Source organism: Balaenoptera borealis (assembly GCF_965194805.1).
Source record: "Balaenoptera borealis genome assembly, chromosome: 2".
Classification (NCBI taxonomy): Eukaryota; Metazoa; Chordata; class Mammalia; order Artiodactyla; family Balaenopteridae; genus Balaenoptera; species Balaenoptera borealis.
Window position 1 is genome coordinate 47,311,849 of NC_138867.1, and position 14,588 is coordinate 47,326,436.

The 14,588-nt window shown below is 37.4% G+C and overlaps 1 protein-coding gene across 2 annotated transcripts in view; it reads left to right on the forward strand.

The window, feature by feature from the left end:
* Window positions 1-14,588, forward strand: part of RAB3C (RAB3C, member RAS oncogene family) — a 314,700-nt gene that overhangs the window by 16,713 nt on the left and 283,399 nt on the right. The window contains exon 1 of one of the 2 annotated variants that reach the window (XM_082382503.1): window positions 5-828. The exons of the other annotated variant lie outside the window; for it this stretch is intronic. Within the exon in view, the coding sequence (XP_082238629.1) occupies window positions 805-828 (24 nt within the window). The 5' untranslated portion in view covers window positions 5-804. Of the gene's footprint in view, window positions 1-4; window positions 829-14,588 lie in introns of those variants that run through there. 2 annotated transcript variants of the gene reach the window in all.

Genomic DNA, 14,588 nt, shown 5'->3' on the forward strand with positions numbered 1-14,588 from the left:
GAAGGGAGTTCCTCTGTATGCTCTGAGCGAAATCTCGCTTTGATGGACTTTGATGGGTGTGTGTGTGGGTGTGTGTGTGTGTGTGTGTGTGTGTGTACGCGCGCGCGTGGATGCCTTCTCAATGCAATTGTGTGAGTGAACCACTTTCTTTATGTGTGTGCCATTCATTCTCGTTCTCCCCCGCGTTTGGTGAATGAGATTGTAAAACCACCCCACTCTGCCTATGGAAATGAATAAACTTTCCCGATTCAGGATGGGGAGGTGTAGGGCGGAGAGTTCCAGAACGCAGAGCAGGTTTCGTTTAGATTGGGAATTAGCACAAGGTAGTGCGTTTCCTAACAAGAAAAATCACAATCTAGCTTCGGAAAGCGATAGGTAGCAAAGAAAAATCTCCAGCTGAGATGAGCTGGGGTCACTTTCGCCTGCACCTTGCGAGGAAATAGTCTGTGAGGCTGAGAGCAGCAGCAACCGGGAGCGATTCCAAAAGAGAAGGGAGGCTCCGCGGCCGAGTCCAACTGGAGGAGCAACCCGTTTTACTGCTGGCTTGCCGGGAAATGTAGTTCACGGCTCACCGGTTTGCCGGAAAGCTCAGTAGGGTCAGACTACAACTCCCAGGAGCACGCGGGGCTCTCAGCCAGTACGCGTGTGCGGCGCCAGGAAGGGACAGCTCCGGTGCTGATGTTGGAGCCGGTTAGCGAACCCCAAGAGTGCAGTGTGGAGCGTGAAGCGCGCGGGCTGTGCACGCTTGATCGGGCTCCCGGGCCAGCACTGTCTTAGCCAGGGAGAGAGGACACTTTGCGAACAATGAGACACGAAGCTCCCATGCAGGTGGGTCTATATAGAAAGTGTGGTGGCCTCGGGAGGAATTGAAAGAGATGCTTTCTCCCTCGCTCCCAGCATAAACTGCTCCCGATCTAAGGGAAGGTCTTAGGCAGCCACCCGCGGGGATGCGGTTCTGACTTGGTCCAGGGAACAGAACTGGGTTCCTCTACGCTCCGCGGGGCTGTGACTGGGGATGTTTTGACGCGGGTAAGAGTATACATTATCTTCCTAGGCTCCACAAGGAGGATTATAGTGTCTAGAACGTAAACTTGAGCAAACAAAAGTCAGAGGAACATGCAATCTCGTATTGGCATTGATTGCCCCTCCTGGCTTGCCTGGTTTGTGATCGCGGTGCAGACACACGGACTTATGGCGAGGTTCGGGGTTGCGAACTCTACTGGAGTCGGGATAGAGCGAATACCGCTTGGTTAAGAGCGCGCTAAGAAAGGAGAAGCCAATGTTAGGGTCCCCATAGTCCTCTTTCTTCAGTTAGGGTCCTAGTAGTATCAATGGAAAAAGCAAACCCATTGGGGCTTGACCCTTCCCAGAAGTAAGCAAGCCTTTATCGCTGTCCACACAACTGGTTTACTGCTGCGTTTCAAAGACTATCCTCTGAGCTTTCCTGAGTAATGTGCCCATTTGTTGTCCGATCTGATTCCCTATTTCAGTCACATTCTTATGTTTGCTTCCTTTGACTCCGGTGCAAAGGCGCCTCTGCCTAAGCACCTTGCTTAAGTTTTGTTTTTAAGTAAAGATGAGTGATGCTTTCTCCTTTGTATGTACAATCAGTTAACGCTAAACATCAGCCTGTGTTCATTACCAAGCAGAGTGATCCCATTGCGTAACAGAAAGGCACTTTATGAATGGGATTGAGAGGGGAATGGAACACACGTTTGGAACGTGTTGTCTCTCTTGAGAACCCAACCCTGCTACCAAATCCACCAATATAAATGTTTGACTTTAATTCGTGCTTAAACATTTTCCACAAAAATCAAGGGCTTTAAACGTATGCTTCAATTTACTTTTTATTTATGATATGGGTTACGTATATTAAGATATATGCTGACTGGACTGTTCAATGAAAAAAGATCTGTAGAATTTAATTGTTTGTTGAAGGATTATATAATAGAAGCTCTCGAATTACCTTATGAGTTGTTGAAAATTTGATTTGTTCCAGAGAACATTGGCCCCATTGTGAATCTTCTAATACCTCTGTTTGACTTAGTTTTTCATTATAGACCTGATGTGAAAAGAATCTGGACAGACAATAAAGGTACAGGCTGTTGCAATCAAGATATATTGGCTTATGATAATTTCCCACTACTAGAGGTACTGCCAGGAACCAACTGGCTAAATTAATCATATCTGATTACAAGTAAACATTGACAGTAGATTTTAATAGTAGATTGTTAGTATTTAGCATCAAACCCATATATGCACTGAAGTGTTTATGTTAAAATAAATTTCTAACAAATAAATTACACTGCATCTTTATTTTTATTTTCTTATAATAATTGCTTAGAATGTTCAGAAGGGTCAATAAAATGTTACAGAACTCTATGAAATTAGTGCCTTAAGAACTATTTTAAATTATTTCATATCAACTTTGTAGTAGGCACTGTAATTCCATATTTTAGTCAGAACTTTAATGAATAATTAATATAAAAATAGGTAACAAAATTAATTTGCTTCTGGATGGAGTTGTCACATTTAGGATGTATTTTATTCATTGGACTTGATTTTTGAAATTAAAAATTTCGATGCCCAAATGCTGTCAAGAATAACATGTACATTAAAAAAAATCAAAGACTATTTTCTGTAGTATATTTCATTTAAGCACATTTACTGATTCAATTTACCAAGTAAATTGTTATGGTGGCCCTCTCTCAATTACTGTCAGGTTTTCAAACATATATAATGATAGGAAGAATAAAAACTATAAACATGCTTTTTATATATATAGAAAGAATAAAAACTATAAACATGCTTTATATATATATATATATATTTTTTTTTTTTTAAAGTGGTAAGTAATGTCTCAGCACCTGTACTGCTGAATCATAAGCACATAATCACATTCCAGGTGATTTTGACATATGAAGATGCAACGAGATGAATAGTTGACTTTTTCTTTTTTCCATGTAAAAACTGAACCACATCATCATTTAAAATACATGCCCCTAAGTTTTCCCTTAGGTTTCTGGAAAATGAGTCACAAGCAAAACCTCATTCTATAGTTTCATTATCCTAAGAGATTCTTTTCCCCATGTAAAAATATTTAGTTCATTTATTCAGTGGAACAAAATGTGCTCTTTAATTGTTGATTTCCTAATTTACTTATTTTATTTTCTTAAATCAAAGAATCCTTTAAAAATTAATGTCTTTTAAAAAGTATTTATTGTGCCTATGTACATAGCTTGGTGCTCTGTTCGAGGTAGTTATCTTTGATATATGCAAATTTTCTGAAGAATATTTCTCTCTGAGTTGATGCAAAATGAGGGATAATAATTGTTTTATAGTGACTATTAAAATAATAAACAGTAATAGTCTTTGCTGTCTGTATTTCCTTTGCAACTAAATAACCAGGAATAGCATTTGGTAAGTGTTCCAAATGATGGGTTAGAATTTTAATGCAGGAGATGGTCATTTTGTGTTTTTTCATTCAGTGCATCCATGAATTCTGAGGGCGAAATGAAATGGGGAATAGCAGCGCTCATGACTTGAGGGCAAGACTCTCATGAACAAATTGTCATTTGATTCAGGAGCCAGGTTGAACAAATTCCAGTTTATCTATTGCTTTGTGCCAAGCACTGTGCCTTGCATTCAGATCTCTGTGTGTGTGTGTGTATGTGTGTGTGTGTGTGTGTGTGTGTGTGTGTAAGATATAAAACAGTCCTAGAGGTCACCATTATCCTAATTATGGGCAGATAACTAGAACTTTTTAAGATTAAACAACTTTCCCAACACGGTAAATTCAAAATTCTGCCAGACTCTAGAAAGCCCTTGTTATTTCCTCTATTATTTTGGGTTCCTCAAGAAGACACAAAATGGTGGTGTAAAGAATGAGGGCACTATTGATATAATTTGATTCATTCATTTGGTTCAGAAGAAAGAGAATTGTCTCTTCTGTTTATAAAATTATCTTGTATAAACTAAACCAAATATTTGAGAAGGGCCAATGTTTTAAAAATGGCTAGCTTTCTGTTTCCTGGGTTTGAATTTCTTGCAGCTTTACTTACTCTCTTGCAGGACTAGTGGAATTCATTGTCTCTGTTTAAATGCTTATCTTCAATTTTGTCATCCACAAGCTTTCTTGGTCATCACATAAGCGCAGAGCCCTCTAACTATTTAGGAAACTTGAAACTACTCAAACCATGAAGCAGAGTGCCAAAAAAGGTTATTTGGCTAAAAATGAGGAGGACTGAAGAAAGAATATAAGTGTAGGCTGAAAATGAGGTTGAGGTGAAAACCACAATAGATATTAAATACAGCCATGCTATATAACAAAAACAACTTACAAAGAATCAAAGTCTAAGTATCATTGTTTCATTTGGCTATGGAAGGTACATGGCAATCTTGCATTTTATTATTGTGGAATTTCTAAGCACATCCAGCCTCTATGATGATCCCTTTATCTTTATAAGAAATGGAAGTTTAGTCCTCATCCCTTACGGAGACAAACTCTAGTTGACATTGGAGAAACAAGAACTTTTTTCTTACTCCATTTGAGCAAATTCCTCAAGTATCCACCTTTCTTCTGTAAAGGAAAGTGGAGGATAGAGAGGGGAATTATAGTAAAAATAAATTTCTGTGGTGTAAGAATGATTTTCCATTTTCATTTTTTTAGTCCAAGAAGTTGTGGTTTTATTACATGGCATAACCACAATTTTCCCCTGCCATTCTAAGCTTATATTGGAACTGCAGGTTCCTTTCCTGACCATCATATTCCAAGACGGAAATATATTTTTATGCTAAGGATTGAATTTTCCTGGGACTATTCTTACACCAAGGATATTCAACATACTAAGTATAAACAGTTGTGCCACCTGAAAAAAATGTTGTATTGGTTAAAGGTCATCCAACAATTTCCCCCATTTTTCATTCGTTAATTGGGTCCAGAGGTTCTAAAGGAACCCTCTTAATAGCTCATAGTTTTTTACCATGCATACTATGACCTGTGAAGATGAAATCTTTTAGATTTATTTGGAATTATATAAATTTTTAGCATTTTTCATTTGCTTATTTACAGTTTTTGAGATATTTCTATATGTTGAAATGTACAAATATTAAGTGAACAACTTCAGGAATTTAAAAAATTATTTATTTTTATTTTTTTTAAAGTCTTTATTGAATTTGTTACAATATTGCTTCTGTTTTATGTTTTGGTTTTTTGGCTGCAAGGCATGTGGGATCTTAGCTCCCTGACCAGGGATCAAACCCGCACCCCATGCATTGGAAGGTGAAGTCTTAACCACTGGACCTCCAGGGAAGTCCCAAATTTGATGAATTTTGATAAATGGGTACACCTGTGTAGTACATACCACTATAAAGATGTAGAACATTTCCAATCAGCCCCCAAAGTTCCTTCATTCACATTCTTTTTCCAGTTAATCTACTAATGCAATAAATTCTTGACTTTTTTCACCATAAATTAGTCCTGTTCTAGAACTCTGTATAGTTCTGGAAAACATACAAAATGAACATATTGCAGAATATACAGTGTGTACTCTTGAGTCTGGCTTATTTTGCTCAGTATAATGTGTAAGGGATTTATTCATGTTTTTGCATGTATCAATAATTCATTTTGTTTTATTGATGCATATTATACTGGTGTATCAATCTACAACACTTTTAAAATCTATTTGTCTGTTGATGGACTTTGAGGTAATTTCATTTGGTGCTACTATAATGAAGGCTATAAACATTATCACATTGGTCTTTTTATGATAATGTGTTTTCATTTCTTATGGGTAAATACCTAGAAGTAGAATTGTTGAGGTAAAAGGTAAGACTTTAACTTTCTAAGAAACAGTCAAATCTCTAGCCAAAATTGTAGTGCCATTTCACATTCTCACTGGCAATGTATGAACATTCTAGTGGCTTCACATCCTTAACAGTGTCTGGTGTCAGTGGCCGTTTAACTTCTGGCCACTTTAATGGGTGTTTATTGTATCTCATTGTGATCTGTATTTGCATTTTTCTGATGACGGTGATGTTTAGTATATTTGTATCTGTTTACTGGCCATTTGGATATCTTCCTTTGTGTAGTGTCTGCGTAGCCTTTTATCCATTATCTGGGTTGTCTTTTTATTGTTTAGTTGCAGAAGATCTTTATATAGGTTTTTTTTCTTTTTTGATATGTTTGTTTATTAAGTTTTGAAACTAGTTCTTTGAATGTATGAAAATATTTTCTGCCAGTCTGTGCCTTGAATACTCATATCTTAATAGTGTCTTCTGATGAGTATTTTTATTTTGATGAAATTTAGGTTATTAATTATAGGTGGGATCTATATTTGGACTCTGTACTTGCTTTGATCTATTTGTCTTAACTATGTCCCAAGACCTTACTACATTTGTTATTTCTAGTAGTATTTTTTTAGATTCCTTAAGAATTTCCCCATAAATAATTGTCTCATTTGCAAATAGAGGCAGTTCTTTCTTTCCAGTGACCTTCTTTTTTTTTTCCCCCTATAACTTATTCCACAGGATAGGACAGCTAGTAAAATGTTTTATTTTTTTAAATTATATTTTTATTTTTTATTTTTTTCAATTGCTGAATTCATCACACCACAACCCCCACCCCCCCGCCGCTTTCTCCCCTTGGTGTCCATATGTTTGTTCTCTACATCTGTGTCTCAATTTCTGCCCTGCAAACCACTTCATCTGTACCATTTTTCTAGGTTCCACATATATGCATTAATATATGATATTTGTTTTTCTCTTTCTGACTTACTTCACTCTGTATGACAGTCTCTACATCCATCCACGTCTCTGCAAATGACCCAGTTTTGTTCCTTTTTATGGCTGAGTAATATTCCATTGTACATATGTACCACAACTTCTTTATCCATTCGTCTGTCGATGGGCATTTAGGTTGCTTCCGTGACCTGACTATTGCAAATAGTGCTGCAATGGACATTGGGGTGCATGTGTCTTTTTTAATTATGGTTTTCTCTGGGTATATGCCCAGTAGTGCGATTGCTGGATCATATGGTAATTCCATTTTTAGTTTTTTAAGGAACCTCCATACTGTTCTCCATAGTGGCTGTATCAATTTACATTCCCACCAACAGTGCAAGAGGGTTCCCTTTTCTCCACACCCTCTCCAGCATTTGTTGTTTGTAGATTTTCTGATGATGGCCATTCTAACTGGTGTGAGATGATACCTCATTGTAGTTTTGATTTGCATTTCTCTAATAATTAGTGATGTTGAGCAGCTTTTCATGTGCTTCTTGGCCATCTGTATGTCTTCTTTGGAGAAATGTCTATTTAGGTCTTCTGCCCATTTTTGGATTGGGTTGTTTGTTTTTTTAATATTGAGCTGCATGAGCTGTTTATATATTTCGGAGATTAATCCTTTGTCAGTTGCTTCATTTGTAAATATTTTCTCCCATTCTGAGGGTTGTCTTTTCGTCTTGTTTATGGTTTCCTTTGCTGTGCAAAAGCTTTTCACTTTCATTAGGTCCCATTTGTTTATTTTTGTTTTTATTTCCCTTACTCTAGGAGGTGGATCAAAAAAGATCTTGCTGTGATTTATGTCAAAGAGTGTTCTTCCTATGTTTTCCACTAAGAGTTTTATAGTGTCCGGTCTTACATTTAGGTCTCTAATCCATTTTGAGTTTATTTTTGTGTATGGTGTTAGGGAGTGCTCTAATTTCTTTCTTTTACATGTAGCTGTCCAGTTTTCCCAGCACCACTTATTGAAGAGACTGTCTTATCTCCATTGTATATCCTTGCCTCCTTTGTCATAGTTTAGTTGACCATAGGCACGTGAGTTTATCTCTGGGCTTTCTATCCTGTTCCATTGATCTATATTTCTGTTTTTGTGCCAGTACCATATTGTCTTGATTACTGTAGCTTTGTAGTATAGTCTGAAGTCAGGGAATCTGATTCCTCCAGCTCCATTTTTTTCCCTCAAGACTGCTTTGTCTATTTGGGGTCTTTTGTGTCTCCATACAAATTTTAAGATTTTTTGTTCTAATTCTGTAAAAAATGCCATTGGTAATTTGATAGGGATTGCATTGAATTTGTAGATTGCTTTGGGTAGTATAGTCATTTTCACAATATTGAGTCTTCCAATCCAAGAACATGGTATATCTCTCCATCTGTTGGTATCATCTTTTATTTCTTTCATCAGTGTCTTATAGCTTTCTGCATACAGGTCTTATGTCTCCCTAGGTAGGTTTATTCCCAGGTATTTTATTCTTTTTGTTGCAGTGGCAAATGGGAGAGTTTCCTTAATTTCTCTTTCAGATTTTTCATCATTAGTGTATAGGAATGCAAGAGATTTCTGTGCATTAATTTTGTATCCTGCAACTTTACCAAATTCATTGATTAGCTCTAGTAGTTTTCTGGTGGCATCTTTAGGATTCTCTATGTATAGTATCATGTCGTCTGCAAACAATTTGTATTCCTTTTATTTCTTTTTCTTCTCTGATTGCTGTGGTCAGGTTTTCCCAAACTATGTTGAATAATAGTGGTGAGAGTGGACATCCTTGTCTTGTTCCTGATCTTAGAGGAAATGCTTTCAGTTTTTCACCAATGAGAATGATGTTTGCTGTGGGTTTGTCATATATGGCCTTTATCATGTTGAAGTAGCTTCCCTCTTTGCCCACTTTCTGGAGAGTTTTTATCATAAATGGGTGTTGAATTTTGTCAAAAGCTTTTTCTGCATCTATTGAGATGACCATATGGTTTTTATTCTTCAATTTCTTAATATGGTGTATCACATTGATTGACTTGCGTATATTGAAGAATCCTTGCATCTGTGGGATAAATTCCACCTGATCATGATGTATGATTCTTTTAATGTGTTGTTGTATTCTGTCTGCTAGTATTTTGTTGAGGATTTTTGCATCTATATTCATCAGTGATATTGGTCTGTAATTTTCTTTTTTTGTAGTATCTTTGTCTGGTTTTGGTATCAGGGTGATGGTGGCCTCATAGAATGAGTTTGGGAGTGCTCCTTCCTCTGCAATTTTTTGGAAGAGTTTGAGAAGGATGGGTGTTAGCTATTCTCTAAATGTTTGATAGAATTCACCTGTGAAGCCATCTGGTCCTGGACTTTTGTTTCTGGGAAGATTTTTTTTTTTTTTTTAATGAAAGCTTCTTTCTTTTTTTAATTTATTTATTTTTGGCTGTGTTGGGTCTTCGCCTCCATGCAAGGGCTTTCTCTAGTTGCGGCGAGTGGGGGCCACTCTTCATCGCGGTGCGCGGGCCTCTCACCATCGTGGCCTCTCTTGGTGCGGAGCACAAGCTCCAGACGCGCAGGCTCAGTAGTTGTGGCTCATGGGCCTTGTTGCTCCGTGGCATGTGGGATCCTCCCAGACCAGGGCTCAAACCCGTGTCCCCTGCATTGGCAGGCAGATTTTCAACCACTGCGCCACCAGGGAAGCCCTCTGGGAAGATTTTTAATCACAAGTAATTTCATTACTTGTGATTACAAGTAATTTCATTACTTGTGATTGGTCTGTTCATATTTTCTATTTTTCCTGGTTCAGTCTTGGAAGCTTATACCTTTCTAAGAATTTGTCCATTTCTTCCAGGTTGTCCATTTTATTGGCATAGAGTTGCTTGTAATAGTCTCTTAGGATGCTTTGTATTTCTGTGGTGTCTGTTGTAACTTCTCCTTTTTCATTTCTAGTTTTATTGATTTGAGCTCTCTCCATCTTTTTCTTGATAAGTCTGGCTAATGGTTTATCAATTTTATTTATCTTCTCAAAGAACCGGGTTTTAGTGTTATTGATCTTTGCTATTGTCTTCTTTGTTTCTATTTCATTTATTTCTGCTCTGATCTTTATGGTTTCTTTCCTTCTGCTAACTTTGGGTTTTGTTTGTTCTTCTTTCTCTAGTTCCTTTAGGTGTAAGGTTAGATTGTTTAATTGAGATTTTTCTTGTTTCTTGAGGTAGGCTTGTATAGCTATAAACTTCCCACTTAGAACTGCTTTTGCTGCATCCCACAGGTTTTGGATCATCGTGTTTTCATTGTCATTTGTCTCCAGGTATTTTTTTTGATTTTCTCTTTGGTTGCTTCAGTGATCTCTTGGTTATTTAGTAACATATTGTTTAGCCTCCATGTCTTTTTGTTTTTTACGTTTTTTTTCCCTGTAATTCATGTCTAATCTCATAGCGTTATGGTCAGAAAAGATGCTTGATATGATTTCAATTTTCTTAAATTTACTGAGGCTTGATTTGTGGCCCAAGATGTGATCTATCCTGGAGAATGTTCTGAGCGCAATTGAGAACAAAGAGTAATCTGTTGTTTTTGGATGGAATGTCCTATAAATATCAATTAAATCTATCTGGTCTACTGTGTCATTTAAAGCTTGTGTTTCCTTATTAATCTTCTGTTTGGATGATCTGTCCATGGGTGTAATTGAGGTGTTAAAGTCCCCCACTATCACTGTGTTACTGTCGATTTCCTCTTTTATAGCTGTTAGCAGTTGCCTTATGTATTGAGGTGCTCCTATGTTGGGTGCATATATATTTATAATTGTTATATTTTCTTCTTGGATTGTTCCCTTGATCATTACATAGTGTCCTTCCTTGTCTCTTGTAACATTCTTTATTTTAAAGTGTATCTTATCTGATATGAGTATTGCTACTCCAGCTTTCTTTTGATTTCCATTTGCATGGAATATCTTTTTCCATCCGCTCACTTTCAGTCTGTATGTGTTCCTAGGTCTGAAGTGGGTGTCTTGAAGACAGCATATATATGGGTCTTGTTTTTGTATCCATTCAGCAAGCCTGTGTCTTTTGGTTGGAGCATTTAATCCATTTATGTTTAAGGTAATTATTGATATGTATGTTCCTACTACCATTTACTTAATTGCTTTGGGTTTGTTTTTGTAGGTCCTTTTCTTCTCTTGTGTTTCCCACTTAGAGAAGTTCCTTTAGCATTTGTTGTAGAGCTGGTTTGGTGGTGCTGAATTCTCTTAGCTTTTGCTTGTCTGTAAAGCTTTTGATTTCTCCATCAAATCTGAATGAGATCCTTGCCGGGTAGCATTATTTTGGTTGTAGCTTCTTCCCTTTCATCACTTTAAGTATATCATGCCACTCCCTTCTGGCTTGTAGAGGTTCTGCTGAGAAATCAGCTGTTAACCTTATGGGAGTTCCCTTGTATGTTATTTGTCGTTTTTCCCTTGCTGCCATCAATAATTTTTCTCTGTCTTTAATTTTTGCCAATTTGATTACTGTGTGTCTTGGCATGTTTCTCCTTGGGTTTATCCTGTATGGGACTCTCTGCGCTTCCTGGACTTGGGTGGCTATTTCCTTTCCCATATTAGGGAAGTTTTCGACTGTAATCTCTTCAAAGATTTTCTCGGGTCCTTTCTCTCTCTCTTCTCCTTCTGGGACCCCTATAATGCTAATGTTATTGCATTTAATGTTGTCCCAGAGGTTTCTTAGGCTGTCTCCATTTCTTTTCATTCTTTTTTCTTTATTCTGTTCCGCAGCAGTGAATTTCACCATTCTGTCTTCCAGGTCACTTATCCGTTCTTCTGCCTCAGTTATTCTGCTATTGATTCCTTCTAGTGTAGTTTTCATTTCAGTTATTGTATTGTTCATCTCTGTTTGTTCTTTAATTCTTCTAGATCTTTGTTAAACATTTCTTGCATTGTCTCGATCTTTGCCTCCATTCTTTTTCCGAGGTCCTGGGTGATCTTCACTCTCATTATTCTGAATTCTTTTTCTGGAAGATTGCCTATCTCCATTTCATTTAGTTGTTTTTCTGGGGTTTTATCTTGTTCCTTCATCTGGTACATAGCCCTCTCCCTTTTCATTTTGTCTATCTTTCTGTTAATGTGGTTTTTGTTCCACAGGCTGCAGGATTGTAGTTCTTCTTGCTTATTCTGTCTGCCCTCTGGTGGATGAGGCTACCTAAGAGGCTTGTGCAAGTTTCCTAATGGGAGGGACTGGTGGTGGGTAGAGCTGGCTGTTGCTCTGGTGGGCAGAGCTCAGTAAAACTTTAATCCGCTTGTCTGCTGATGGGTGGGCCTGTCTTCCCTCCCTGTTGCTTGTTTGGCCTGAGGCGACCCAACACTGGAGCCTACCTGGGCTCTTTGGTGGGGCTAATGGCAGACTCTGTGAGGGCTCACGCCAAGGGGTACTTCCTAGAACTTCTGCTGCCGGTGTCCTTGTCCCTTGGTGAGCCACTGCTGCCCCCCACCTCTGCAGGAGACCCTCCAACACTAGCAGGTAGGTCTCATTCAGTCTCCTATGGGGTCACTGCTCCTTCCCCTGGGTCCCAATGCACACACTACTTCGTGTGTGCCCTCCAAGAGTGGAGTATCTGTTCCCCCCAGTCCTGCCGATGTCCTGCAATCAAATCCCATTAGCCTTCAAAGTCTGATTCTCTAGGAATTCCTCCTCCCATTGCCTGACCCCCGGGTTGGGAAGCCTGACGTGTGGCTCAGAACCTTCAGTCCAGTGAGTGGACTTCTGTAGTATAAGTGTTCTTCAGTTTGTGAATCACCCACCCAGCAGTTATGGGATTTGATTTTATTGTGATAGCACCCCTCCTACCATCTCATTGCAGCTTCTCCTTTGTCTTTGCATGTGGGGTATCTTTTTTGGTGAGTTCCAGTATCTTCCTGTTGATGATTGTTCAGCAGTTAGTTGTGATTCCAGTGTTCTCAAAAGAGAGAGTAGTAAAATGTTGAGTAGAAGTGATGAGCAGACATTCTTATTCCCAATCTTAGCAGAAAGCCATCTTTCACCATTAAGTATGAAGTTAGCTGTAATTGGCTTTTTGTTGTTGTTGTTTTTATTATAGATATCCTTATCATACAGAAGGTATTTCTTTTGATTCCTAGTTTGCTAAGAATATTTGTTTTTAAAATAAATGGTTGCTGAATTTTGTCAATACTTTTTCTTCATCTGTTGGGGTGATCACATGGTTTATCTCCTTTATTCTATTGGATTATACTGATTGATTTTTTTTTATGTGACATTACTTAGATAAACCCCAGTTAGTCATGATGTATTGTCTGGATTCAATTTGACTATATTTTGTTGAAGATTTTTGCACTTAAGTTCATGATGGATATTGATATATGATTTTCTTTTAATGCTTTTATAAGGTTATAATATAGGAGTTATGGAAACCTTATAAAACAAGTGAGAAGTGTTCTTTTTCCCTCTACTTTTTGAATGATTTTGGTGTGTAAGATCGATATATTTTGTTCCTGAAAGTGTTTGGTAGAGTTTATCAATGAAGCTATTAGAGCCTGGAGTTTTCTTTGTGGACATTTTTTTTTTTAAACAAATGCAACTTTTTTGATATACAAATATCTCTATCTTCCAGCTATCTACTCTATCTATCTATCTATCTGTCTCCCTTTAGCATATTGTGGTAGGCAGAATAGCCTTCTCCCTAACTCCTTGCAGATATGTCTGCCTAATCCCTGGAACATATGAGTAAATTATGTTACACAACACAAGGGCCTTTGCAGATGTAATTAATGTTATGGACTTTAAAATAAGGAGATTAACCTGGATTTTCAGGTGAGTCCAGTATAATGACATCAGTCATTATATTGCTGGAGTCAGAGAGATATGGCAGAAGGGGAAGTCAAAGATTTGAAGCGTGAGGATTGTTGGTTTAAAGATGAAGAAGGCTATATGTCAAGGAAATAGAGACCTCAGTCCTATAACCACAGGCAACTGAATTCTGCCAACAACCTGAAAAAGCTTGGAAGTGGAATCTTCCCCAGAACCTTCAGGTAGGAACCCAGCCCAGCTGGCACATTGATTTTGACCTTGTAATGCCTTAGCAATATGAGCAGAGGACCTAGCTGAGTTACACTGTGTCTAGATTTCTGACTCGGTAAATAATAACTGGGTGTTGTTTTAAACATCCATTATGGCAGCAGTAGAAAATTAATTATGCATATATAAAATTTCCTATTTCAACTTGGGCCAGTTTTGGTAAATTATGTTTTTCACCAAATTTTTCAAATTTATGGACATAAAATTGTTCACAATATTTTTATTACCTTTTAATTTCTTTAGGATCTATAATGATATCCCCTCATTCATTCCTATTACTGATAATATGAATCCTCTCTCTCTCTCTCTCATCCTCCCTCCCTCCCTCTCACCGGTCTTACTAGATATTTATCCAAATTATTAATGTCTTCAAATAACCAACTTTTGCCTTTGTTAGCTTTTTTGTTGTTTATTTTATACTGTATTGACTTGGGCTTTTAGAATACAAGTGTGTTCCTTGTATAATACTTTAGTAGAAACTTTTTGTTTATCAGGCTTAAAGTATTGATTTAGAAATTTAGATCACTGAGTTTAAATGTTTCTTTTTAAAGAATAAACATAGTATTTACAAAGATAAATCTTTACTACTTTAGTAGTTGCCTCCCACAAACTTCTGAGTATAGTATTTGCATTATATTTTATTTCAAACTATTTGCTTCTTTCCTTGTGGTGTTTTCCTTAATTAATGGGTTTAGAGGTATGTTGTTTAATTTCCAGATACCTGGGTATTTTTCAGATATTTTATTGATACTGATGTCTAATTAAATTCTCTTGCTACC